The sequence below is a fragment of the Panthera onca genome, chromosome E1 (assembly GCF_046562875.1).
Source record: "Panthera onca isolate mPanOnc1 chromosome E1, mPanOnc1 haplotype 2, whole genome shotgun sequence".
Classification (NCBI taxonomy): Eukaryota; Metazoa; Chordata; class Mammalia; order Carnivora; family Felidae; genus Panthera; species Panthera onca.
The window spans coordinates 4,787,839-4,814,037 of NC_138352.1; the positions used below are offsets into that span (position 1 = coordinate 4,787,839).

At 50.3% G+C, this 26,199-nt stretch overlaps 1 protein-coding gene across 3 annotated transcripts; it reads right to left on the bottom strand.

The window, feature by feature from the left end:
* Positions 1–1,810: 1,810 nt before the first annotated feature.
* LOC132687407 (uncharacterized) lies at positions 1,811–25,354 on the bottom strand. 3 transcript variants are annotated; one of them, XM_060645590.3, is made up of 5 exons: positions 25,117–25,353; positions 16,383–16,552; positions 7,019–7,146; positions 4,235–4,381; positions 1,811–2,061 (listed from the first exon to the last, which is right to left on the bottom strand). In XM_060645590.3, exons 1-5 carry the CDS (start codon positions 25,182–25,184, stop codon positions 1,831–1,833), a joined length of 744 nt encoding a protein of 247 aa, XP_060501573.2. In that variant the 5' UTR covers positions 25,185–25,353; the 3' UTR covers positions 1,811–1,830. The 3 variants fall into 3 exon arrangements, with proteins under 3 accessions (XP_060501573.2, XP_060501571.2, XP_060501574.2); XM_060645588.3 differs by having other exon boundaries at positions 4,235–4,408; positions 25,117–25,352; XM_060645591.3 differs by lacking the exon at positions 1,811–2,061 and adding an exon at positions 3,574–4,132 and having other exon boundaries at positions 4,235–4,408; positions 25,117–25,354.
* Positions 25,355–26,199: the final 845 nt, after the last annotated feature.

Sequence of the window (26,199 nt, forward strand, 5' to 3'; positions counted from 1 at the left end):
CAGTCAGAGGAAGACAAACACCATATGGTTTCACTCCTATGTGGAATTTAAGAAGCAGAAAAAATGAGCAAAGGAAACAAAAAGAGAGAGACAAACCAAGAAAGAGACTCTTAGCTATAGAGAATAAACGGGTGGTTATCAGAGGGGAGGCGTGTGGAGAGATGGACGAAACAAGTGATGGGGATGAAGGAGGGCACTTGTGACAAGCACGGGACCACGTACGTGACTGTTGAATCACTACACTGTACACCCGGAACTAATGCAACACTGTGTATTAGTTAAGAAAAGTTAAGAAAAGAAATCCTGAGGGAAAAAAAAAGAGAGGACCTGTGCCCCAAAGAAGAGGAATTATATCTTCTGCATATCACACAGTTCAGAAATATATGAAGGGGGCGCCCGGGTGGCTCAGTCGGTTAAGCGTCCGACCTCAGCTCAGGTCGTGATCTCACAGTTCGTACGTTCAAGCTCCACATTGGGCTTGTTGCTGTCGGTGCAGAACCCACTTCGGATCCTCCTCCCCTCTCTCTGTCCCTTCCCCACTTGCATACAGTCTCTCTCTCTCTCTAAAAAAAAAAAGAGAAACATTTAAAGAAAATTGAGCCCTCCAGATATTTGTGAATAGTGCTGTAATAAAGCCCATGCAATGGCTTCGGTAACCATGGCAACATGGGAAGGGATCTGGAAGTGGTCCAGGTGGCCCTTCCAAGAGATGTCAGGCAACAGGGGCAAAAGAGAACCCAGTCAAAACCATGGGAAAGAGATCTAGACCCAAAGGAAACCCGGCAATACCAATAATGGCGAGAGACTGAAAAACGACCTAAATGTTCCCGGATACAAACACCGCTTGTCTCGAAACAATGTGATTCAGGTCACTGTTGTTTTTTCTTTTTTTAAAAAAATATTTTTTTAAGTTTATTTATTCATTTCAAGAGAGAAAGAGTGAGAGGAAGAAGGGGCAGAGAGAGAGAGAGAGAGATCCAAGCACACATTACTTTTAAAATCAAAGGAAAGTGAAAGCTACTTAAGGTGGGGGAAGCTTCTTAGAGGAGCAACCTTAGGGTGGATGCTTACAAATTACATGACAGGTTTCCACTCGGCACAAATAGAAGTTTCTCACTGTAATGGTCTGATCTGCAAACCAGTGAGTGTGCACTGTGGCCGACATTGATTGCTTCCCCATCGGCCATCTTCTTACCTTCCATTTCTGATGGTAGAACTTGCGTCCTAGTAAACACCCGATACGTCCTTACCAGCTTCCCTTGTGGTTATGACATGGGCAAGCCACACCATCCTGGCCAAGGAGAATTGCTGAAAAATATGCTAAGTGGCTCCCAGGAGAGGTTGTGTGTGTGTGTGTGTGTGTGTGTGTGTGTACACATTTGCATGCATTTGTCGCATGAGGAGAAACGTCAGCCTTCCAGGGTTTGATGTGGTCATGTGTGGATGTGGTGTTTGGTGCAGCGGCAACCATTTTCTCACCATGAGGAGTGAACCCCAAGGTTGCCATCCAACACTCTGTGATGGTAGACCAGGAGGACAGAAAGGGTGGGGTCCTTGATTCACTGAACTCTAACCATCCCTTCTCTGCATCTTTAGACTTCTGGAGAATCATGTACCTACTAAGGATTCATTTCTAGTTCAGTATCGCGGCTCCTAATGGTTTCATCCTCTCTAAAATATTCCCACAGAGGCCTGTTGGTGGCATTCCTCAAATTATCTAAATGTTAAGTCAGGCCTGAGAACGTCTCCGCGTTCCTGAGTCGCTGGGCTCTATCTGTCTCAATGCAAAGCCTTGCAGCAAGGGGCCAGATCGCAGTTTTAAAATTTTTATTATTTCGTGTCATTAGATTTTGTTGCTTTAACTATTGGGGGGAATAAAGGCATTCTAATGTGACTCGCTGCCTTCTCTTTCGCGGGGTTGTTGTCATCCTTTCTGGCGCCCTGCTCCGTGGAGGACAGGGATAGAGCGTGGCGATTCCCATCTGCGGGGCGTGGAATGCCCATTCTCTGCACGTGCGGATTCGTGGGCAGGTCTTGGGGGAACGACACTGTTCGCATCTCCTAGGCGGCAGAGAATAAAGGCAATGAAATAGAGTGTGGGGGTGGGGAGCCCTGGCTCCAGTGCACGGGTTCGTATCCCGGCTCTGCCCTGACCGCTGACAGCCTTGGGCAAGTTGCTTACCACATCTCATCTTTTCTTGCTTCGTGGGTATCGTGAGGGTGATGTTAACATGGTAGAGGTCATGAAGGTTAAGGATTGGAGGTAAGGTCTTTAGTGATGAGGGAGCATGAGGGTCAAACACAGGCTGCCCCCCACATGCCCCGCAAGTGGAATATGTGTGATATTCCTTGGACACACTCTCAGCTACCCAAGAGCAAAGGAAAGGCGTTTAAGTGCGTGCCATGGTCATGTGGGAAACTAAGGCAAGAAAAACTTAGATTCCCTTACTCCCTGCAGCCCGTTGACAAGCCCTTGAAACCAGCAGAATGACCTCCCTCTAGGAGCTCAGCTGCCTGGATAGTGGCACTTCGCTGGGGGCAAAAGAGAACCTTAGCTTCATGTTAGCCCAACCTTGAGGCCCCTGTAAGTCTATTTCCTTTATCTCAACTGCCCCCAGATACATGCTGGCAACCAGACTCCAGGCTTATGGCCCCCAGATCTACATCTCAAGGGTCTCATGACTGGGGTTGTATTAAACGGTGGCGTTTCCCTAGCAACAGCTAGCCCCTCACGGTCCTGGAAAGGTGTCTTCCAAAATCCCTTAGGGACTTCCTCTATCCCTGACCCCCTGCCAACCAGAGGGTATATAACGACGAGTTACCCGTCGGGACCCCAGGGCAGCTCTTGCTACCCCCGTGCTTTAATAAAATCACCTTTTTGCACCAAAGACGTCTTCAAGAATTCCTTCTTGGCCATTGGCTCCAGACCCCATGAGCCCCCCCATCACCCAAAACGCCACCTTTTACCACCACACCTGGTGCGCGATGTGGGCTCGACACATTGGTGCTGCCGCTCCCAATTCACGCCAACGAGCTTCTGGTTTAATGGGTTTGGGGCAAAAACCTGGGCGTTAGCATGGCTAATCACCCAGGTGATTCTGAAGCTCAGAAAAGGGTTGAGAGCTACTGGGGAGAAGAAAGGTCCAGAGCTGGGGTGTAAGGCACACTACTGAGCTCTGCTGGGCTACAGGTGGCCTTGCCATACTGGCTCCCTCCAGACACAGGGCTGACGTGAACAAGGTTGGGAAGGAGTGCCCCAGAAAGGTGGTGAACAGAGAATTTGTTAAGGAAGGAAATGCCAAGGCCCCACCCAAACCCTCTGAATGGAAATCACTGTAAGCCTGGAAGTCTGCATTTTTTTATTAAAAAAAAATTTTTTTAATGTTTACTTATTTTTGAGAGACAGAGAGAGACACAGCATGAGCAGGGAAGGGGCACAGAGAGAGGGAGGCGCAGAATCTGAAGCAGGCTGCAGGCTCCAGGCTCCGAGCCAACGGCACAGAGCCCCACGTGGGGCTTGAACCCGCGAGCTGTGAGGTCATGACCTGAGCCGGAGTCGGACGCTTAACCGACTGAGCCACCCGGGTGCCCCCTGGAAGTCTGCATTTTAATCAGGCTTCCCACGTGATTCATATGCACACTCAAATTTTAGGATCATAAGAAGCTATGTCTAGAAAGTATCACAAAGACAGCACAGTAATGGTTTTAAGGAAATGCATTTGGCGATGGTCCCACTCAAAGTGACTGGAGTCCGGAGGGTCACAGGTGAGGAAGGGGAACGGGAGCCAGAACCTTCTTCCTTTATCACAGAAACTTCCCTTTGCCAGAGCCCTCTCTCTCCTCTTATTTCAGAACACCACACCTGCAACCACTTGCCTTAGGAACTTCCCCAAACCTCAGGTTACCGACCTTTAGGTAGGCTACAGTTCACCTCTTGTGGTAGATAGGATCACTGCTCTCAGTTCTTTACTCCCTCCTACCCTGCGAACTTGCGATCAACAGAAGAGGAACGAGCCACTTTCTCTGCAGGCCAGCAGGTAAGAAACATAGACGATCGCGATGGTAAAAGCCGGCAAATTTTAGAGTAGTTTGTTACGCGGCATTTTTGCGGCCGCCGCTGACTAACGCATTTCTTAAAAAAGACAAAGAATTGGGGGTTGTCGCCGTTCTCCCTAAAAGACTTAAAAAGCAAAACCAAAAAACGAAAAGCTTTTCCAAGGAGAAGGGGGCTCACCGTGGTGGCGAGGGCCTGGAAGGGGCTGAAGATCTGCCCAAGCTGGTAGCGTTTGTGCACGTTGACGTCCCCAAAGCGGCTGCGGCGCTCCTTCCGACCGGCCAGTCTCTTCTCTGCCTTCGTGTCCACAGAGTGCCAGAAGGGGCCCTGCGGGGGCACACAGGCCACAGGCACCTGCAGTGAGGGGCCGAGGTAACATGTGGTTACCAAGCACCCTGGGCTCGCGCCGAGACAAAGAATACTTTTTAAAACAGGCAGCTCTTGTCCCTGCCTCTCGCTTATCCGTTGGACTTCCATTTACCTTTCTTGATTTTCCGTGGCCTCGGGAGGCGGATAAAAGGGCCCTCCCTTCCCTTTGTTGCTGGGAGTCTGGCACATTCGAGTGAGGTCGGGGCACTGAGCTCTCCTTAGGAGCTTGCCACTCACTGTAGGACCTTGATTCCCCACCCACCTGGAAGGCCATGACTTTACAAGGTCCCTTTCCAGCCTCGAAGGGGCCTGGTGGCTATGAGACTGGAGAGTCAAGCTGGCTACCGGTCGAAGGCCATCCTTCCTGGAGGCAACAGGCAGGAGGCAGAGTGTGGTGTGGGCCGGAGGGTCCTGTCTCGTGATTCTAATCTCGCTTCTGTCAGAAACCGAGGCGCAAAGGAGCCCTGTCTGCATTCCGCTGGGAGAGACACCGCCATGGGTGCACGGTGGGTTTCCCAAGCCTGAGTTCCCTTCTGTGCGCCCTCTGCCCGGACCCAGCCCTCTCTCGGGGGCTGCCCTGCTGGGTGCCCACAGCTGTGGCCGTGCCAGCCCTGCCTTCTGACCGCCGTGACGCCCACTCTCACTTGGTCTCCTGGGTTCCCCACCCTCCCCCCATTCCCTCTCCTGCCCTCCCTCGTCGGACTGACCACCGAGCGTCACATTCCACCTGCATATCCGTTTCTCCGAGGAGCGGGTACCTCCTCAGCCTAGATTCTGATCTCAGCCCCCCCCACCCAGGCACGCCCTGCCCTCCCTGTTTGCAGAGGAGGCTCAGCAAAGTTTTAGATGGGGTGGCCAGTGAAGGCCTTGCTGAGGTGAGGCTTGAACAAAGACATCTGAGGTGAGGGAGGAACAGAGCAGTCTAGGCAGCGGGCATAGCAAGTGCAAAGGCCCTGTGGCAGGACTGTGGCTACCATTGTGGCAGGGGCCACAAGGAGGCTCAGGTAGCTGAAGTGGTGTGGCAGGGGGACTCTATCTGCATCACGATTTCTTTCACACCCCCCAGAGGCAGGGACGTGGTCGGCCGCCCGGCAGCAGATGGGTTCCGGCCGCGGATGGCCGAGGGTGCCCTCCTTTCTGGCCGGCAACACCTGCGAGGGTGGGGGTTGCCGAGGAGTGGGTGGCTGGACAGGCCGCAGGAACCTCATCCCAATTAGGGGCTTCGGCCATTTCCTGCCTCCCACACAGCAGGAAACAAAGATGCGTGTTGTTTTATTTCTTCCAGCCCTGACCGTAAGGAGCCAGAAGAACGCGGCCATAGCAGCTCTGGAGGCGGGCAGAGGAACCCCTAGGGATTCCGGAAATCAAACATCCCGCTTCCCGGATGGGGAAACTGAGACCCCCGCCGGGTGAGAGGACTTTCCTGAGGGCCTTCTGTTACCTTCTCGAGCATAAAGCCACTGCGTAGCTTCAGGGGGGTGACTCTGCTCTAAGGGAGTCCACCTTGAAGGACGATGGCTTGAAACCCCTGGAGCTTAGAAGGAGCCGGGCCACCCCGAGTCCTCGGGACTGGGCCAGAACCTCCGGACGGCAGAGCGCATCTCCTCTGTGCCATGCGAGGCCTCCAGCCCGGCCTCTTCGAGCTCTTCTCCTGTCCCTGACTTGTCACGTTGCTTTCCTTTGGGAGAGCCAGCATCACCGGCCTCATCATCACGTCTATAATACAGTGGGCGTGTGCCTCCTTTTCCACCTGGGTGTCTGTCCCCCCCCCCCCCGTCCTGCCTTCCCACCCACCCCCACTTACCCCCATCCATCTCTCAGGGCCCCGATTTTGGCTGCCAGTGCAGTGCACCTCCACCAGAGCTAAGTCCTAACCCCTCAGCTGCGGTAAAGTCCTCCTCTGGGCTTTCCATACACGGAGCCCAAGGGTCTGTGTCCCCCACTTGACTTCCTGTGAGTGTCTCTCCCCTCGACCATGTCCCGGCTAGGCACTAAGATCCGTGAGAACAGGGCCTCTGTTTCATCCATCCGCACGGATGGTCCATCTACATGACGACGTGTCTGCAGTAAGTGTGTGACAGAAGTTTGTCACGTGAGCAAGCAGTTACCTTTGGGAGAAGGCCATTCCCGGGTTTTGAGACAACAGGGGTAGGTGGCCCCCAAACCTCTCAAACACGTCTCACTCACAGAGCAAAACGAACCCGTTAGCCACAAGGTAAGGTGTTGAAGACTCACATCTTCCACGGTGGGGGTGTGGTAGAAATTCGGGGCCGGGAGGAGGAACAGAGGTGCCCTGGGGTGGAAAAGACCACTCGGAGCATTGGAAAACTGTCCGATTGGGAGGGTTGCCTGTTTTGTCTCTTTGGGGAACCCTGATGAGGTCATGATAACGTTATGACCTGTGTTTCTCTCCCTGCACTGGTCTTGCATGGTGGCAGAGGTGAGGGGGGGTGGGAGGGAGACGGCAGGGCACAGAAACCACTTCCTCCTGTCTTTGTCAGGACCTTGTTGGCTCAACCCACCCCTGCGTGGGGCATTCTCTCACTTCCCAGGGTGCAAAGGATAAGGAAAAGGGGGGACCCTTGGAAGACTCACGTCAGGTATCCGTAAGCTCTTTGCCATCAGAGGAGTCAAGTCCCAGCTTCGCCCCACAGCTTTGGTGGTGCTCAGACTCGAGATTAACGGTGGATAAACGGGTCCCGGCGGGATCGGCAGCTTCCAGTCTGTTCCAAGGAGGAGAGGAGAAAAATGCCGTGCTGTAGGATCCGTGTGCAGTGCTGGCCCCTTCCCCGCCTCTACCAGGGTTAATGTCTCTGTGTTTGACCCCGACCCATAGATTAACAAGGGAGGTTCTCGCCGCAGAGAAGGAAGCAGACCCTCAACCCGGGAGCCAAGAATGAAAGTGCTCTTGTTTTGGGAGACTCATCGAACCTATACGATACTCTGATTTGCTTTCTGGAATGTGATCGGCATGGTGGGCAATTCTCTGTGCTTGGTGCATCCCTGGCAAGTTGTTTTGCGGCTGCCACATGAGTCGAGTTAATTACTGCCCTGGGGGTTTAACTGAGTAGAGAAGAGCATCCTGGGCTCCCAAGATGGTCATTTAATTAGGTTAATTAAAGACTGAATTATGTGACCCTCTCACTTTTTTGTATTTGTGCAGAATTATTTTTTACATACTAGTGTAGAAGTCGGCAAACTTTCTCTGGAAGGGCCAGAGAGTAATTATGTTAGGCTTTGAGGTCCATGTGATCTCTGTTGAAACGACACAACGTGGCTGTTGCTGCACAAAAGTAGCCAGGGTGGCCTGGGTGGCTCTGTCGGTTAAGCGTCTGACTCTTGGTTTCGGCTCAGGTCATGATCTCACAGTTCGTGAGTTTGAGTCCCGCATGGGGCTCTGCGCTGACAGTGTGAAACTTGCTTGGGATTCTCTCTCTCTCTCTCTCTCTCTCTCTCTCTCCCTGCCGCTCAAAATAAAGAAGTAAACTTAAAAAAAAAAAAGTAGCCATAGGTAACAAGTTAACAAGTAGGTGTGGCTGTAGCTCAATAAAACTTTATTGATGGGCAACAAACTTACCTTTCAGATCATTTTCATGCATCACAAAATATTATGCCTCTGATTTCTTTTTTTCAACCATTTAAAAATGGCAAAACCATTCTTAGTTTGCCAGTCACACAAGACAGATGGCAGGACAAATTTGGCCTAATGGGCTGTCGTTTGCCAACCCCTCCATTAGCGGATGCTTCAATACACCCCCTCTTGCAAGGAGACAATTTCCTAAGGCAAGCACTGATTTCCAAAATAGAAATGAGTGTTCTGGAGTTTTCTCAGCGATTTCAAAATCCCGATGCAAGATAGACATCTGGCCCGTGACCAAGCCTTCAGCAAACCGAGCCTGGGCTGGCTGGCCTAACTCAGTGACAAAATCTAGGGTTCCCAGGGTCTTCGACGTCATCCAGTTCATACTCTAGCCCTTATGTGTGGGCTCCCAAGTCCTAGAGTAAGCGATCTCATCATCCTGACCCTTAATCACTAATTTTCGCACTGGCAGCTTTGAGGCACCGGGAGGCAATTCGGCCTCCATCTAATCTAATCTCACTTCCTGATGTTGGACGGAGATGTTTATTCCCCCCCACGCATGCGCCAGAGGCATAAATAATGGCCAGACTCCATCTCTAGGTTGCCGAGCCAGCCATGGTCTTAGGGTCATTTCCCTTTCTCTAGAGTTTAGGAGCTGAGGTTGTGGACAGCCAGGGTGGGAGGCTTGGGTCTGGGTGGTATCTTCTCGTGTGGTTCCTGAAAGCTTTTAGCAGCAGCCCAGGATGGTCTCACTCTTCCAACAGAATTTAAAAATAGAGAAGGAAGCAAGCTTGACATAGCCATTTCCCCAGGATGCCAGAGTAGGTATAAAGAAATAACTCCGAATGATTCTTTCTGGGTTCCATGATACTTAATCCTTAAGACCACAGCAAGGTTGTGATATTTGAACACCTTTCATGGTGGAAGGAGGCTGGGGGGGGGGGGCGGGGGGAGGCGGTTAGCCTAGCCCAGCCCAGGATCTTGCACATAGTAAGCTTTCAATGAGTGTTTATAAGGGGGAAGAGGTTTTGAAGGCCATGGATGCCAGCTGACCTTCCTCTCAGGTCTCTGTAGGAGCATATGTTATTCTGGTGGGGGGGGGGGAGGCGTAGGGAACGTTCCCCTCTAGACCCAGGCAAACCACAGCCAGTCCCGATTTTCCAACCCCAGGCTGCCACGGGCTCAGTGTTATCTCAAACGAGGAATCCAGCTTCCCTGGGCTTTGCCAAAGCCTCCCCAGTCCTTAAGTGTCTGCTTTCTGCCGCATTGGCAATCAGTCCTGCTGGAAGCAGGGACGGCTCAGCAGGTAGAAGGAGCCAGCCCCGACCCGGCTCGGGATGCGTTCCAGGGGTTCTGGAGCATGCCCCTTTGTATGGGAGAGAAACCCTGGAGGGTTAGAAGTGATGGGAAAAGAGGAAGCTGGGGCTTCAGGTCGCTCTTCTTTTCTTATGGAATAATTATGACATTTTGGCAGTTTTTACGTTCCTCTCCTTGATGATAATTACTTGGGGGTGGGGGTGGGAAAGAATGGCTGCCAGGGGGGTGGAAGGGAAGTCAGAAAGAGGCTGCTCTCTGCAGGGATCAGACCCTGGAGAGAGATACGCATAGTCTTAGAAGACTGAGAAGGCTTTTAAAAAGATTATTTACAACAGAAAATCTACCTCCAGGCCCTCGATCCAGAAAGCACTTCTCGTCTGGTACAAGAAGGGTGTCTTTGCCTCTTGGCATTAGACTCTGAGCTCCGGAAGGCAGACTTTGGTCTTTGAAGTCCCAGCACCCCGCCTGAAGCTGGGCATATAGTAGGTGCTGCATATATGCAGGCGACAGAGCCAATAAGCACTGAACGAGCCTGAGGAAGACAAGCTGAGCACCTTTCTTGGCTACGTGGGCAACTTATTCTGCGCTCATCGCGACCCCAGATAGTCCCCACCCAGGGGTGGGCTGTCCGCTAAAAGGAACAGCAGCCGGGACCTGGGAGAGCCCCTTGGAAAGGTGTGAAATGTGTTGAATTTCAATGTTTGCTACAAGTAAATGGGAAAATGCTTTATCGCTGCTCACATGTGGTTGTCTTGTCCTCGGCGGTTTCTCTTTAAGGGGAATTTGGCTTTCAGACCCTGGGAAGCTATCAGACTTGGGCTCCCACCGAAGTTCACATTCCTGGCGGTGTGTTGGGGTGTCCTGGGGGGCTTTAAAAAATTCCAAAGCAAGGGTGCACCCCAGGCCACATGCATCTGCGTTTTGGCAGGTGGGACCCCGGAAAAAGCCATCTAGGGGAGTCAGTCGTGTGCAGTCCAGGCTGAGAACTACTGAGGCACCAAACCAGTGGGGCGGGGTGGGGGGGGGAGTTCTTAAGGGTAGAAATAATAATCCTTATGGATTATGGTATTCTACTGAAGTCAGCACTTTTTATCTTTGACAGTGGCTTCAATAAGTGAGCAAAACCCCTGAGTCTCTGTATCCAAAAGTCATTTAGTTGGATTTGAAAGCTTTTTTGCTGTTTGCCAGCTTTTGAACGGGGTTGGGGGGTGAGGGGAATATTAGAGAAACGCCATGATTGGTTTTTTTTCTTTTTTTTTTTGGACCAAGGTCTACGTTAGTGTTTTCTGAATCCACAGCTCCTAACGTGCGGCCTGCCGTGTAATAGACACTCAGAAATGCTACGTGTAATAGATACTCAGAAATGCTAGAGTAATTATAGCAGCTGCGGCTTATAGGATGCTTCCTGTTACATTTGCCATCTCATTACACCTTCAAAGCAACCATATAAGATAGGTCATATTCGTGTCTTCATTTTATAGGGTGTGGTAGGCAGACTTCTAAGATGGCCCGAGATTCTGCCGCCTATTATGTATGCCCTGTAGAGTCCCCTCCCGTAGAGTGTGCACAGGACCTGTGAATATGAAGAGATACAGTTCATCATTACATCCCATTGTGGCCAAGATGGAGGGATCTTTGTAGATGGAATTAGGTCCCCAATCAGTGGAGTAGATATGAATGAAAAAGGAATTTCTCTTGGGTGGGCCTGGCCTAATCAGGTGAGCCCTTTAAAAGAAGTTCAGGGGACTTGAGACTCAAGTCACGCTGACCGTACAGAAGCCAGCCACCCTGATTTCTAAAGCTGCCAGCAAATGGGCTCAGGCAACGAACGGACCTCAGATGAGACCCCACGCAGAGGACCCAGCTAAGCCGGGCATTGTTTTAAGCTGCTAAATGTGTGTTAATTTGTTACACGGCACCAGAAAACGTACACACCAGTGAAGGAATAATAGTGCAGAGAAGTCACAGGACTTGGCCAAGGTCACACGTTAGGAACGGTGGAGCCGCCAGGGGAACCCCGCCATTTCTGACCCCTGGCTGTTTACCCGTGACATTGCCATCAGTTTGCGAAATAAGGTTCATCTCCATGAGCTCACTGATTTTCTGTGAACTATAAATGGGACAAAACCTAGGCGGACACCGACGCCTGCTGCTTTGTGAAACAAAGTGTAGTCAGAAGTGACAGGTATTTGCCTATGCCACGTAGGGTTTTTGCACATGGTAGGGATCAGGGCCACAGGCACGGAAAGGGTGTCTTTTCAGACTCGCACTCCAAGCCATCCCCACAAGTAGACACATTTGTAAGTCATGCGCAGGAGAAGGGATGATGAAAACTCTGTTAATCAGGACCGGGAGCACAAAAGCCAATTTACCGAACATCAAAGAGACCTCAAGAAAAAAACAAAAGACATGGCCGTGGTCACATGGTGATGCCCATCTGTTTTGCTCCCGTTGAGAGGGTGCAGACCTACTTTTCTGAGTTTAGACCATCATGATTATTAGAGTTTCCCTTCTTTAAAGAAAAGCTAGTCTTTACTTCTAGTAGTAATGCACATTTTAATCCAGCTTTTCCAGTGTGTGTGTGTGTGTGTGTGTGTGTGTGTGTGTGTGTGTGTGTAAAAGTCTGTTGGTGGAGAAGGGGTGTCTTGGAAAGTTACTGTGTTGGTCCAGTCAGCCAGAATGTATCTTTCTCTCTTCTCTTCACTAACATGTCCTCTTTCCGCCTGGCTTGTGAATGTGATGCACAGAGGTGAGCAGCCATGTTGTGAACATGAGGATAAGGAGACGTAGATTATAAAAGGCTTGGGTCTCTGATGTCATCATGAAGTTCCCTACGGTCCCGCACTGCCTTCCTCTGGACATCTTGTCATGTGGGGGAAACACACTCCTCTGTTGGTGGAATTTTTTCTTTTTACCCCTTCAGGGCAAGTGCAATTCTGTTTGACATAAAAATCTAAAAAATAAAGCAAACTCCCCAAGCATTTGAAAAACACTTGGCCAGCTGTCCAGTGTCAAGACATGCAAGGAATAATTCAACATTTTTATTGTAATTTAAGAATCCTTTTCTGGAGTTGTAATCGGTGAGGGAGGGGGGACTCTGGGATGCCTCCTTCCTTCATTACTGAGTCATGGGAAGAATGCACAATGGATAATGGTGTGGGAGGGGGAATAGGGTGGTTGAAATAGAATTCAACCACAATAACGAATCACTCATGGGACCTGATGTGTTTAATTTGGTCTAAGGCACAGAGGACCCAAGAAGAAGTTGCTTTTTGTCTTTGAGTAACCCTTCACGGAGCATCTGTTTGGGGTCTAAAAAGTACGTTCAGGTTTGGGGTGAGACAGATGGGCCAAAGCCACTGAATATGCCAGTGAGGCTGTCGCCTGCATCAACAGGGACAGGGTCTAGAACAGGAAGGGGACAGACCCACTTTTCCCTTCCTGGTCCGATCACAGCCACATCACTGAATTTGGCTCAGGAGCACCCAGACTGCAGCTCATTCACAGAATGATGATGACGATGGTGCAAGAATTAAAACCCTAAAACTCTGTCGTTTGGGGCGTGGCCGAAGGAGGTGGGAGTACTTTGACTGAAGAACCCAATGGCAGGGGCGCCTGGGTGGCTCGGTCGGTTAAGCGTCCGACTTCAGCTCAGGTCATGATCTCGCGGTCCGTGAGTTCGAGCTCTGCGTCGGGCTCTGGGCTGATGGCTCAGAGCCTGGAGCCTGCTTCCGATTCTGTGTCTCCCTTTCTCTCTGCCCCTCCCCCGTTCATGCTCTGTCTCTCTCTGTCTCAAAAATAAATAAACGTTAAGAAAAAAAATTAAAAAAAAAAAGAACCCAATGGCAGAACACGGCAGTAATCTTCACCTCTCTAAAAGACTGCCCAGCTGAAGAGTGACCAAACCCATCTCCCCTCCACACCACCCCGGCTCCAACGGTTGGACTTGGGACGAGCGATGGAAGCTTCCAGAAGGCAGTTCTGGATTTGGATTTGCTTACAACGCTGACAGTCACAGCTGCTAACGACGGTCACGTCGCTGCTGGCATTTCGGACCGAACTGTTCCTTGCGGGGCTGCTGGGCCGGGGTCCCCGCATTCACACGTTTGCTCCTCTGCTCAGTGACGTCACTGACGAATTAAGAAGGAGTTCCTTAGTGTCTGTTATGTGTCAGGCTTTTAGCATTCAGACTACAACCTGGAAGGCCTCTCCACCTTGGTGCTTCTTGGGTGCTGTGAGCACCAAATCTCCCCAGATCTGCCCCACCTCCCCTGAGCGGAGGCGGGTCGTGGGCTAGGGCTGTGGTTCGGATTTCATACAACACATGGCATTCCGACTGGGGAGTGGCTGCAGATTCTTGGGATTCAGTCACCCCAGCTACTCTCTGCCCTGAGATTCCAAAAATTGCTGTGCAAACCACACATTTCCAAGGGAGCCCATTTCGCCCGTTTCTTAAACATTTATGAATCTCCCTCCCTCCCTCTCTCCCTTTGTCCCTCCCCCTCTGCCTCGCCCATGCGTGCACACACACACACACACACACACACACTCCACTGTTGATCTTTATAGCCCACACCTATGGGTGTTTCCTGCCAGGATCCCTCGCCTGGCAGACCTCCTGTGGCTTTAGGACTACGGCCTGAAGCAGCGGAAGGTGGCCTCTCAGTCCCAGCTGGGTACTCCTCAAGCAAGCGGGGCCATTCGGTTCAGGCCCCTTTTACTTCTTAAGGCATCAGGCTTGCGCGATGTAGTGAGAGCAAATTGGCGGCTGTGCAGGACTGTCTGACGCTGGTGAAAGCATCTGTTGGAAAACTTGCTTTGTAATTTCCTGAGCCTTTTGGGGTCAGAAGTGGGTACAAACCCCCAGCCCGATTACTTTCAAGTGGGAAGAAAATCAGAAACAGAAGGGCTCACGTGGGTGCAGCCTGTGGATTCCGGACCTCAGGCTCCCGGGATAAATGTTTCTGAAGCTTCCAGAAGCACTCCTTTCTTAGGGAGCCAAAAAGCACTGGCATTCTCCCGAGGGAACCGATTTGGCCCAGACTGGACCGTAAGTGGGTGGGAGTGCGGCTCGATTCGCCCTCTGCCAACGCTGCTCTGGGAGGCTTGGAGACGAGCTGGAGCGCAGAACGAGGCCCCTTAATGCACTCGCTGCATTAGTGTCTTTGATTATCTCTATCGGTTTTGTTCACCGCGGTATTTTCAGCCCTGGAACAGAGCCCGCCTCAGAGCGGGAGCTCAACAGAGATTCAGGGAGCGAAAGAATGAATCCATTTTTGTCTCCTGTACACTCCCTGAAGTTCTTGTCACTTAGCTGACTTGGGATAAATGGCTGCTGTGTGAGACACTAAAGTCCAAAAGCAAAGGGGGCTCTGAGCCCTCAACAGACCCGGAAAGGAATAGAAATTGGGAAGGTGGGGAGTGTTCGGGAATGTGGAGGTGTCTGGAAAAGCCCTGGGCTTCTGTGCCTGCCCTCAGCAAGCATCTGAGCTCAGAGATGGGAGGAGGCCAGGGGCTTCTCCCACACGCCTTTGAACTTGACAATTTCTTCTCAACTGGGCCTGCAATGAAGATTTTCAATTTGTTTGGCTTCCAGGCTGAGGCCTTTATCCCAAAATAAAGGGTCTCCTCTCTCTCTCCTACTTTTGCTATATCTCTTCTCTTTCCTTACCCTACAATTCTCCTTAATTGCTAGTTTCGGTCCTGGGGAGTAAGACCAACCTTTGCAAAAAAAAAAAAAAAAAAAAAGAAAAGAAAAGAAAAAAAAAGTAAAAATTTCCTTTCCAAGCTCTCTCTTATCTGGCTCAGCCATCACAGCTTTTCATTGGCCCCGAATGGGACTAAAACCAAGAAGACTTTTAGGGAAGCGAAACTATGATTTTCAAAAAAAAAAAAAAAAAAAAAAAAAAAAAAGAGCCATGTCTGCATAACTAGAACCTTTTCTGATTCCGCGTGGCTAGGTCTCTGGAGGTAATTAGGAGAATTTATGTATCCCCTTCTGGCAACAGTAATTTGTCACTCTGTTGAGCTCGTGGAGTGAGTGATAGCTCTGTGTTAATGATCAGAAAAGGTCGCATCTTCCACTTAGATGATGATGAGGCTTAAAGATAACTTTTCACCTTAAAAACACCCCCTTGCTTTTCTGTCCCCTGTCAGTGAGGCACGCTTAGCAGAAATGCCATGAGGATGCATTCGCAAGAGGTTTGACTTCTTTAGCTCGACAGAGAGTCGTGGAAGGAAAGATGACCCACCCCTGTGCCTTCCCCAGCTCCCTGGGCACAGACAGTGCGGGCTGCTCTGTCTATTTAACTCAAGGTTGGTAAATTAGAGCTGGAGAGCCACAGGCAAGGACAAATCACTCCTTGGGTAATAGATAGGTGAGGCAGGGGAGAAGGGACAGAGAGGGGGAAGACAAAGAATTTGCCAAAGGAGAAGGCAAGGGACGCGTGCTTCCTGCCGGCGTAGCTGCTGTTCCGCGCGTGGATCAGTACCGTGGCCACTGCCTCCTGCTCTGAAGACGCCTACCACTGACACTAGGTGATTCGTTCCTCATACGACCGCAGTGGCCAGCGTCCGGGGCTCAGGACTGTGCTTTGCTGGGCTTAGAAGCAGCCCAACTCGGCAGAAGTAAAGGCAATGGTCGAATGGGAAAAGGGTTGCGGTCCCTTGGCCAGAGAGCAAAGGCCATCCTTGGCCGTCCCCCGGGGACGCTGTGCTCTGTGTTTCCTCCCAAGTAGCATAGCGGATCCTGTCGCAGAGAAGATGAGGTTGACCCTGGGACCCACAACACGGGATGCGGCCACCCAGCTGATAGGCACACACGGCCTTTAATTCCAATCGCTGCAACCCCTTCGGCCCCAGATAACACCAAAGTGTGCCAATTAGAGCCTTCAAGCCAGAAGTTCGGTCCTATTCATGACAGCAGTTCTGCAGACTCTGTTTCCTACCCCAGCAGCCCTACCCTTACGTGAGAGGCCCCGGCTCCAGGACCCCACCGTATAAACCCGAAGGGTGTCTGCAAAATGCACGGGGACCGGGTCGGTAGCCCTGGGCCGGCCTTACCCTTGGCGTCTTTCCACGGTTCTGTTTTGCCGAGAGGCGGGCCTTCCCTGGTAGCCTCGTCATCGGCTGTGTCCTTAGCGATCTGGACACCTTCCCCCCTCGGCTGCGTCTGCCCATCAGGCAAGGGCTGGTGTGCAGGCAGGTCCTCCTCCTTCCTCTCGTGGGGGACTCTAAGTGTAAAAAAAAAGAGAAAAACCCACCATCAGGTGTGAGGTTCTGGGTGACGCGGCCCCCAGATGGGTGGCCGAGCGTGTGGTTGTCAGAGGAAGTGGCTGAACCCGAACTTCTGACGTGATGAAAACTCATTTAATCCGGGAAGAAAAGAAATTGACTCTGTTGGCTTATCGTTGCGTATTTGCTTTAGAGCAGTAATGAGGGTAGGGTGGGAATACCCCCCAAGCAGTGGAACGATCGGAGAACAGGTGTTATGCTTCCAGGGATGCCGCTGAAGAATTATACACACACACACACACACACACACACGTATTACAAAGAAAACGGTTCTTACAAGGATGAGACAGGGGAGGTTGGGAAACATCCAGAACATCTGGTATTTTTTTAATATCAAGCAATATTCTTTTTTTTTTAATTTAAAAAAATGCTTATTTATTTTTGAGACAGAGAGACAGAGTGCGAGCAGGGGAAGGGGCAGAGGGAGAGGGAGACGCAGAATCCGAAGCAGGCTCCAGGCTCCCAGCTGTCAGCGCAGAGCCCGACGCGGGACTCGAACTTACGAACCAGGAGATCGAGACCTGAGCCGAAATCAGACACTCGACCGACTGAGCCACCCAGGGGCCCCGATATTCTTTTTTGTGATAATTTAAAAAATTTGAGTATAGCTGACACACGATGTGACCTCGGTTTCAGAAGTACAACGTAGTGATTTGACTTCTCTGTATCACAATTGTAGCTACCATCTGTCACCAGAGCAATTTCCTCTTTAGGGGGTACAATGAATATGCTGCACATCAAACTGCGTTTCCTGTTTCTTCCCCCCACCCCCACTTCCCATGATATCAATTTTTTGTATTTGGGGAAATAGGAAACAGTTGTTGATTTTCAAGCATCCAAGTGCCCCCCACTGGACAAGACCCACAAGGTCCTTCCTGATCTGACCCTGTTCCCTTCTCCATTTTCTGTTTCACCCCCTGCCCCCCCCTCCCCACCACCCCCAACCTCCCACCCAGTGCGCTTTCACCAGGTGAGCCATCCCAGTGCCCTGGAAATGCTTCTGGCTCTCGGGCCTCTGCGATGGGCTTGTCTCTCCTCCTCTGTCTGGAATGTAACACTTCCCCTCTTTCCTTTCCTCGTGCTCCCCTCCTCCCAGGGAACGCCTACTCATGACTTCCTCTATGGGGCTGTCCGTGACACCCCCCCCCCCCCCGCCAGTTCTCACCCTTAGATGTAGACCTGCCCTCCCTCTGGTCCCTGGCATCTTTGAAGTATCTCCATGTTAATAATGACCAGTTGCACAATAAATGGTCTGTTTTCACACCTACTTCCGCTGTTCAATTTCATGTTCTATGAGGTCATAGACTCTACCTTGCACACGGACGGCTCCCCAGCATGTAGTGCAGATCTAGCAAGAGGCAGATCCTCAGTGTCTGTTGGTTGGGTGCCTGGATGGATGGAGGGTGGGTAGGTGACAAAGCACTGGGTAAAGGTAGAGAAGGACAAAAGACAGTAGACCCAAAATATGAGTCGTGTGGAAGGGAACGTCAGGGTGGGAGGGGCGTGTATAATCAAGCTCAGATCCGCAGTGACAACCAGGGTCAGAGTTAGGAGCAGAAAGTCAAGGGCGGTGCTTCTGTACCCATGAGGGTCCCAGCCGAGCCTCGTCAGGAATGTGCCCCTCCAGGAAGGGCTCGGAAAGCAGAGCACGATTTTTGCTTTGGCATGCTGTGGTTAGCGCTACGTGGCAGCATCTCGGGTGGGTTTCATTTTTTTCCCCGAAAGCCAAAATAATTTAATCTGAAAGCCAGCCTGCTGGAGGTGATAATTAGAAGACAAGGGTTACAGAAATAGAAATAACAGTGTCTACACTTGGAGCCTCATGTTAGCGCCTGTCATTGAGCTAGCCTCGCTGATACTGGACAGAAACCTAAACATTTTTCCGTGCCATCCACGTTTTAAAAAGGTGCGTCATTTTTCCCTCATGAGTCTCAACTTGGCTCCTGGCATTGTAGTTCCTGAGGCTTCCAATCACTGAGGACGGTTCCCTTGCTGCTCTCCAAAGATCTAAGCTGTTCGTCTGCTGCCTAGTTGCAAATAGCTGGGCAGTTTTGCAGGAAAACCAAATTCTTAAGCTGAAAAGAACATCTGCTCTGTGTCTGATCACTAGATACCTCCAGCTTTTCTAGCAAGTTGTAACATGTGTACTGACAACCCTCAGGCATATTTTGGCACATTAAGGAAATCTACACTCAATAAATATGTTATTAGACGTGTGTCTCCAGTGCCCTATTCAAGGACCCTCACGTGCTTCACTCACTCTGAGATGCTTGTTTATAAAGTTGTAGCCGTGCCCTTACCAGGTAGATATGCAAACGAGAGCGGGTCCACAGGACTCAATTAAGCCTTGTCTTGTCCTCGGTGACTGCGGGGGGAGCTGGGGATGTCCTCCATAACAGCACTTTCTGGCACTTAAAAAACATGCTCACAAAATGTCGAAGAGAAGAGAATACTTTTTAAAGGGCCCCACGTCAAGGAACCAGTGACCAGATCTCCATCTGTTTCATATCAAATGTGTTTATTATCTTTGCATCTCATTCCACAGCTCTGCATAGTCGGTTAGCAAATATCTTTTGGGATCTTAACTTATGCTTAAGAACATGTTTTTATAAGTGTAACTGGATGTTTGCTCTCACACAGAGACGGTGGTATCTCTTTCTTCACTTTGACTCTGTGCTTTATCGAAACTGTGGGAGAGTGCCCGTGGGCTCCATTCATTCAACACTCAGGGTTTTTTTTTTGTTGTTTGTTTGTTTTTTGGGTCCCCCACCCCCCCAACGATGTCCCAAACTCTACCTTAGAAGTTGAGCGGAAACAAGATAGTAAGTAAATATATAAGTGAAGTAATTGTGGGTTGTGAAAGGTGCCAGAAGGGAAATAAACAAGGGAGCCAGTAACTGTCAAGGACAACCCTTTGGACTGGGTGGTCCAAAAAAGGCTCTTTGGGCAAAAGAATTAGGAGCTGAGACCTGAAGGGAAGAACAAGCTGTTCAAAGAGAAATTAGGCGATGGGCACCCGGGCAGAGGAAATGGTAACTGTAAAGGCTTTGAAACAGTCCAGGACTTGGCCTATTTGAGGAAGAGAAAGCAAGCCAGCATGGCTGGAGAGGACAGAGAGAGGGAAAGTGGCATGAAATGCAGCTGGAGAGAGTCCAGAGTCGGTCAGGCAAAGCCCCGTGGGAAATGTTCAGGGTTTCAGATTTTATTCCAGAAGCAACCAGAAAGCCAGGAGAAAATGCCATGCATGGATCTGCATTTCGTGAGGATTAGGCTGGCTAATCTGTGCAGAAGAGTGGGGAGAGAGGGGAAGGGGAGGGGTGAGGCTGGAAGGGAGATGGCTGCATCAGCTGAGGTGAGAGGTGTGTCGTGGGAGGTGGGGAGAGGAGGGTGGGATGGAGAGGTTTGGGGGGTGGGCTTGACAAGCCCCCCTGGCTGGAGGGGACAAGGGACAGGAAGACCCAGAGACCCGCTGGTGATCTGACCCGAGCGACAGGGGGGTGCCAGTGTTACTTACAGGGAAGGGGCGGTCTCAGGGAAGGAATGGCTGCTTTGTGGAAAGGTGAGGGCTGGAAATCCATTGTGAATGTGCGAACCGGGAGACCTGTCTCTCAGCTCTGGGTAGAAACGAAGAAGCCTCTTGGCAGTAAATCTCTCGAAACGACAAAGTTTGGGGCGCCTGAGCCTGGGTGGCTCAGTTGGTTGAGCGTCCGACTCCTGGTTTCAGCTCACGTCATGATCTCATGGTGTGTGGGTTTGAGCCCCGGGTCAGGCTCTGCGCTGACAGCACTGAACCTGCTTGGGATTCTCGCTCTCTCCCTCTCTCTGCCCCTCCCCTGCTTGTGCTCTCTCTCTCTCTCTCTCTCTCTCTCTCTCAAAAATAAATAAATAACAACAACACCAAAAGAAAGGGTAAGGTTTATCATTTATCGTTATAACTTTAGAAGTAATGAGACATTTGAAAATTTTTTTTTTTTTCAACGTTTTTTTATTTATTTTTGGGACAGAGAGAGACAGAGCATGAACGGGGGAGGGACAGAGAGAGAGAGAGACACAGAATCGGAAACAGGCTCCAGGCTCCGAGCCATCGGCCCAGAGCCCGACGCGGGGCTCGAACTCACGGACCGCGAGATCGTGACCTGGCTGAAGTCGGAGGCTTAACCGACTGCGCCACCCAGGCGCCCCAGAAGTAATGAGACATTTGGAAGAAACGGCAGTGGAGCTCGAGACAACTCAAGCTGGGGAGATGAGCGATGGCTCCAGAGTTGACAATAAATCCAGCGAGTGGCGGGGTGCATGGAAATACGCAACCAGGAATCTTCTCCCCCGCAACTTCTCGTTGGATCAGACTTCATTTCTGTGCTGGACTAAAACTGCTAGGTGAGGAGTGGGTGAGGGGAGAACAAGAGCTGCTTGTGCTGAGAAGGGTGGCAGAAACATCCGGAAAGGAGGATGAGAATCATGACGTAGATGGAAAGAAGTACTCGGAGCTTGGAAGGCATGCCTAGGGGATGATACAATCTACGTATTTTAATAGTGTCCTTTGAATTTCAGTGAGTGGAACTCCTTTTTAAAAAAGGTTTATTTATTTATTTTGATAGAGAATGAGTGCGAGCAGGGGCAGGGGCAGAGAGGGAGGGAGAGAGAGAATCCCAAGCAGGCTCTGCACGGTCCTTGCAGAGCCTGATGCGAGGCTTGAACTCACGAACCCCGGGAGATCGTGACCTGAGCTGAAATCAAGAGCTGGATGCTTAACCGAATGAGGCGACCCGGAACCCATTTTTTAATACAGCAACCCTACAAATGATTTTCTCTGAAAATCACGGATGAGAAAACATGAACCAAGGCATCTGTTAACATTTCTTCAGCTGCGTCTCTGTGTTCCTATTAATTTTCAGCAGATTCTGTTTGTTTTTCCACCAGCCTGCCTATTTCCGAGTACACGCAGTCCCACTCTTTACTTGGCTTATCTCCTTTTCTGTTTGCTTATCTCCTTTTCTTTTCTGGATGGTGCTTTTAAGAAGCACAATATTTGGATCATGGGGGAGCAGCCTGCAGTGCAAAAATGCATCGTCTGGAAGTTCTCACTGGCACCCGACTTGCAAGGATCGATTGTCCCTCTGGGTTTCTGGTTTGCGTATCTACAGTCTCCGAGCTGTGCAAGGGGAAAGTCTTTCACTTTGGATAGGAGAAGCCTAAGTTCTGGAGTTTGAGAGGCCTGAGTTGGTCCCTTAGTTCTGTTGCTTTCTATTTTGTGACTTCAGGCTTGTGACCTAATGCGTCCCAACCCAATGTTTTCACCTGTAAAATGGGTAGTGATATATGCAAGTTGCAGGGTTGTGGAGTTTAGGCGGCATGACTTAGGTGAACTTAGGTGAAGTTCTTATCGTGGTATGTGCTTCATGCTGGTAACCCCAAGCAGCCCATCATATCGTTATTGCTAAGCTTCCAACAAAATGGTCGTCGGTGTGATGGAAAACAAACACTGTGGGTGGCCTGTAAAGGCTGTTGACAGGCATTACAGTGGGAGTGGAGGGTGCCGGGGTGCTGGGTGGGGTTTCTCTGTCACCGTCCAACAAAGTCTGAAAACTGGAAGCCTTGTAGTGTGTTGAACTCATCCATCGGTGAACCTGGCTAACAAATTTGAACTGAACAATTCAACTTAAAAAAGGGAGACAGGGGCTCAGTCGGGTGAAGCGTCCGACTTCAGCTCAGGTCATGATCTCGTGGTTCATGAGCCCCCTATCAGGCTCCGTGCTGACAGCTTAGACCCTGGAGCCTGCTTTGATTCTGTCTCTTCCTCTCTCTGCCCCTCTCCCGCTCAAACTCTCTCTCTCTCTCTCTCTCTCAAAAATAGACAAACATTCAAAAACAAAAACAAAAATGAGAAATTTTCCCATGCAACGTGGATCACAAGCAGCTCTTGAGACATCAGAGCTGGTGACGTGGGATGCCCACCATTCCAGACGGTGACTGTCAGCTGTGACTTGGAAGCAGCTGATGCTGTGATAGGGGGCGCCCTTTTCAGTTCCCAATTGTGCCTTCTCAGCTCTCGGCCCCTCTTAGACAGACTGGTCTTAGATCTTATATGGACTCTTTATTAGCTTGTATAACCTTGGACAAATTCTTTCACTCTTCTAGTCTCAATTTTTCCCACCTGTAACATGGAGACGGTAATAATGCTTACCCCAGAAGGTCCTTTTTTTTATTTTTAAGTTTATCTATTGAGAGAGAGAGAGAGAGAATTCCAAGCATGCAGGGCTCAAGCTCATGAAATGTGAGCTCATAACCTGAGCCGAAATCACGAGTGGGATGCTCAGCAGACTGAGCCACCCAGGTGCCCACCAGAAGGTTCTTTTGAGTAGTACGTCCCATCAACAAAAAGTCTTTCCACAGTGCTTGGCATACAGAAAGCACTCAGGGCTAGCTATTGTTGTCATCAGAACGCTTTGAGAATTTGTGGGCTTCTAATGGAAACACACGCTTCGACGGACACTGACGGAAGTTAAACCGTGGGTAAGACAGACTTGTGTCACAGGGACATAGTATTTTTGAAAAATGCCACGGAGATTTCCTTTTGCATATACTCTTGTACTTTCTTTGCTCCCCACTCTCCTTTCAGGGATAAGCTTTGTGGGTAGATGTCCTTTGTTACTTCCACCCTCTACTTGTCCCCATCCTGGAGCTGGCTGACTGGGTTATATCAATGGACTCTCTTGCCTCTGGGGTCTAGGTAGGTTTGGCCAATGGGATGCTCCAGTTGGGGATCCAAAGAAGGAAGAAAGATGCTGGTACGTATTCCTCTGGCTGGCTCCTCCCCTAAGGGTTTCGCTTGACCTGCTAGGACCCTAACGGAACGGAACTGGTTCTCTCTCCACACTTTCTCCTTCAGGATGTCATAGGCCTTCCCTCGGGTCATCAGGCCTTGGGTCTAGGTAATGACTACACTGTTCCCCTATACCTCTCCCATACCTTTGCAACACCACTTTGATTTATTCTACGAGGTAAGTCACTGGTTGACGTAGCTTCTGCTGTCTCGGAGAAAATTAGAATCCTTACAGCAGAAAGCGAAGAAAATGGAGTCATTTCTAGGGTCCTAATTTCAAGATGGCACTTTGCATCCACGGCAATGGAGAAATCAAGCTTTGTGAAGAAAGAAAAGAGTTTTCTGCATTTCTCGGGGTCTCCTTCAACATGGAAAGAGTGAGGCTAGATCAAAAGAAAGCCAAAGTGCGGAATGGCAGAGGAAAAGATTTATGGGCGATTTCCACCAGACAGGAAGAGGAAGTAGAAAATGTTGCTACAAGAGACAGGAGGGCAGTTCCGAGACGGTAGAACCTGGATGTGGTCCACAGCTTGGTCACTGAGAAGCAGCTGCCTCTTCCCCTCAAGCCTCCCCTTTCCCCAACCCACCAGGCGTAAGCAAAATTGGGGTGATGAGGTGTTAGGAACCCTCACAGAAAACCACAGATGGTTTGAGGGGCACTCAGCACATCTCGGCTCACCCCCTGCCCTGTGCTTTCCTGCTGTGCCTACCATGGTCCGCAGGTGGTAATACAGCCAGCGTAGAGGGGTCCCGGAGGCCCAGAGTTTCTGTCTGCCCTGCTGAGAGGATGTCAGGGAGTAAGAGTAGCTGTGTCCTGCCACCAGCCTGTGGTCAGAGCAAGGAAGAGAGAGGCGACAAAGCACCCGGACCTGGGGATCTGAGGGACCCCCAGGGACCCGAGGTGTCAGCAGCAGATGCCAGCTGGACACCCACAAAGGACAGTGAGATCTGCTACACGTACAGGAACACCAGCCCAGGACGTCCAGGGACGAGACCAGCTGGTAGCTGAGAACACCAAGGACCCGACCGAAAGGGTGTGTCGGCTTCCCTCTGCACCCAGATACCATGTTGGAGGGAGGAGGAGCGGCCAGTGGCCCCTGGAGAGAAGGAAGAAACTGCCTTTGAAGTGGCAGAGTATTTCCCCAAATGAGGCTGAGTTTACCTCAAAGTGAAAGGGTTCAAACAGGAGTAGAATAAGTTACTCTCGACTGACAAACTTGTTTTCTCTCTGCCATCGAGGAGGAACGGGAGCTCCAGAGTAAGAGAGTGGGGATGACCCACAATGAGCTTCATTTTTTCGCGCCTCCGAATGTGTCGTGTACATTTTGATGCCCCGTCCTTGACTTCCTCAGAAGACTGACCCTTTACATGAGACCTTGGTGTCAGAGGTGCTGAGTCACGTGAGGGATGGTGAATGCATTTAATCTACTACAATTGACTTTTTCTTATTAAGTCATCTCAGTATAACAACATTCAAGGAAAATAATACAGAGAAATATCCATATCCCCTCTACCTTATGGTGAAGACGTTCACTTTTTTTTTTTTAATGGCTTCTTTATCCATGTTGTTAAAATATCGGCTAGCAGATTGACCGAACCCCGCGTATAAGAAAGCCAGTGCTGTCGACAGCCAGAACTTGTCCCCGGTGACGTAAAGGAAGAGAGAGGTGAGCTGGTTACCTGACATTGTCATATGGCGTCAAGCTTTTGCTTACTTGGGAGACCTTCCAACTAGTGAAGTGGGACATTCTTAGGATGCTGTCCAGAGTCAACAGTGTTGATAGAATTTCACACTTTATTTCCTGCTCCTTAGCCTTTGCCCTTGTACAAAATCCCAGGATTCATGGGCATCCCTCTCCATCCTTTCTCTGGCATCCTAGACCCCGATTCTGGGGCTCTGGCCTCCTTTGGAATGTTGACATTATGATGTTCATGTTAGAAGGTTGTGGGTGGAGTCCCCAAGCCTGTTTAAACAGGCTTCCGTCCTACAGAAGGGATTTTAGCTCTGCTTACCTCTGCATGTCTTTTCCCTTTTGTGTTCTAATGCACGTGCCATTTTAAGGAGGCGTTTTACTTGGGTTGGGGAGCGCGTTGTGAAGCAAAATACATCCCCCTGTTCTCATGGGTGTCTCCCTGATCGGGAAGCAGGTGCAGTTCTAAACAATTGCCTATTCATGTACCTCCATGGGCTTGGAACTCTAAAGAGACACAGATCTGCCCACATCCATGAGCAGGGGAGACGCCTATTTATTTCAGCAAGATGGCGGACCAGGGTTGATCTGGACGTGATATTATGGATTGGGAAGCTTGTTTGTGAGAGGTGAAAGCAGCTGATATTTTGAGATGTCATTCGGTTGTCTGTGTAAATACTCCCAAGGGTGTCTTCTCAGCAATCCCCACGGTTGGCAGAAAAGCCTCGGGTGATGACAGCTTTGGGGTCACTTGAGAAGTATTCAACACAGGATGATGCATCTGTGGGCTTTTCAACCATGAAGGAAAGGGGCTTCTTCGATGAATCCCAGGGAATAAAATGGAGGAAATACCAGATCAAATCTAGACACAAGATCTGTGGACAAGTGGGTGCAATAAAGAAACTGTTTAAGACTTTATACTTTTCTCACTGACATCAGGCTTTTTGGTTCCCGACGCCTACCGTATCAGTATTCCTGGCATTGACAGACGTGAAATCACAGCAACTGAACAAAATGGGAAAAATCAGACCATGACAAATCAGCTTGGCATTATTTCTAACTTCTGTCAGGA

Excerpts from the sequence above, each read along its gene's own strand:
- LOC132687407 (XM_060645588.3), bottom strand. The coding sequence starts at position 25,184 with ATGTCCCACTTCACTAGTTGGAAGGTCTCCCAAGTAAGCAAAAGCTTG. Across the intron at positions 4,409-7,018 it reads AGAGCTTACGGATACCTGAC|GTGCCTGTGGCCTGTGTGCC; the intron begins GTGAGTCTTCCA and ends CCCTCACTGCAG. Across the intron at positions 2,062-4,234 it reads TCCAGGCCCTCGCCACCACG|GAGATGCGAACAGTGTCGTT; the intron begins GTGAGCCCCCTT and ends TCTGCCGCCTAG.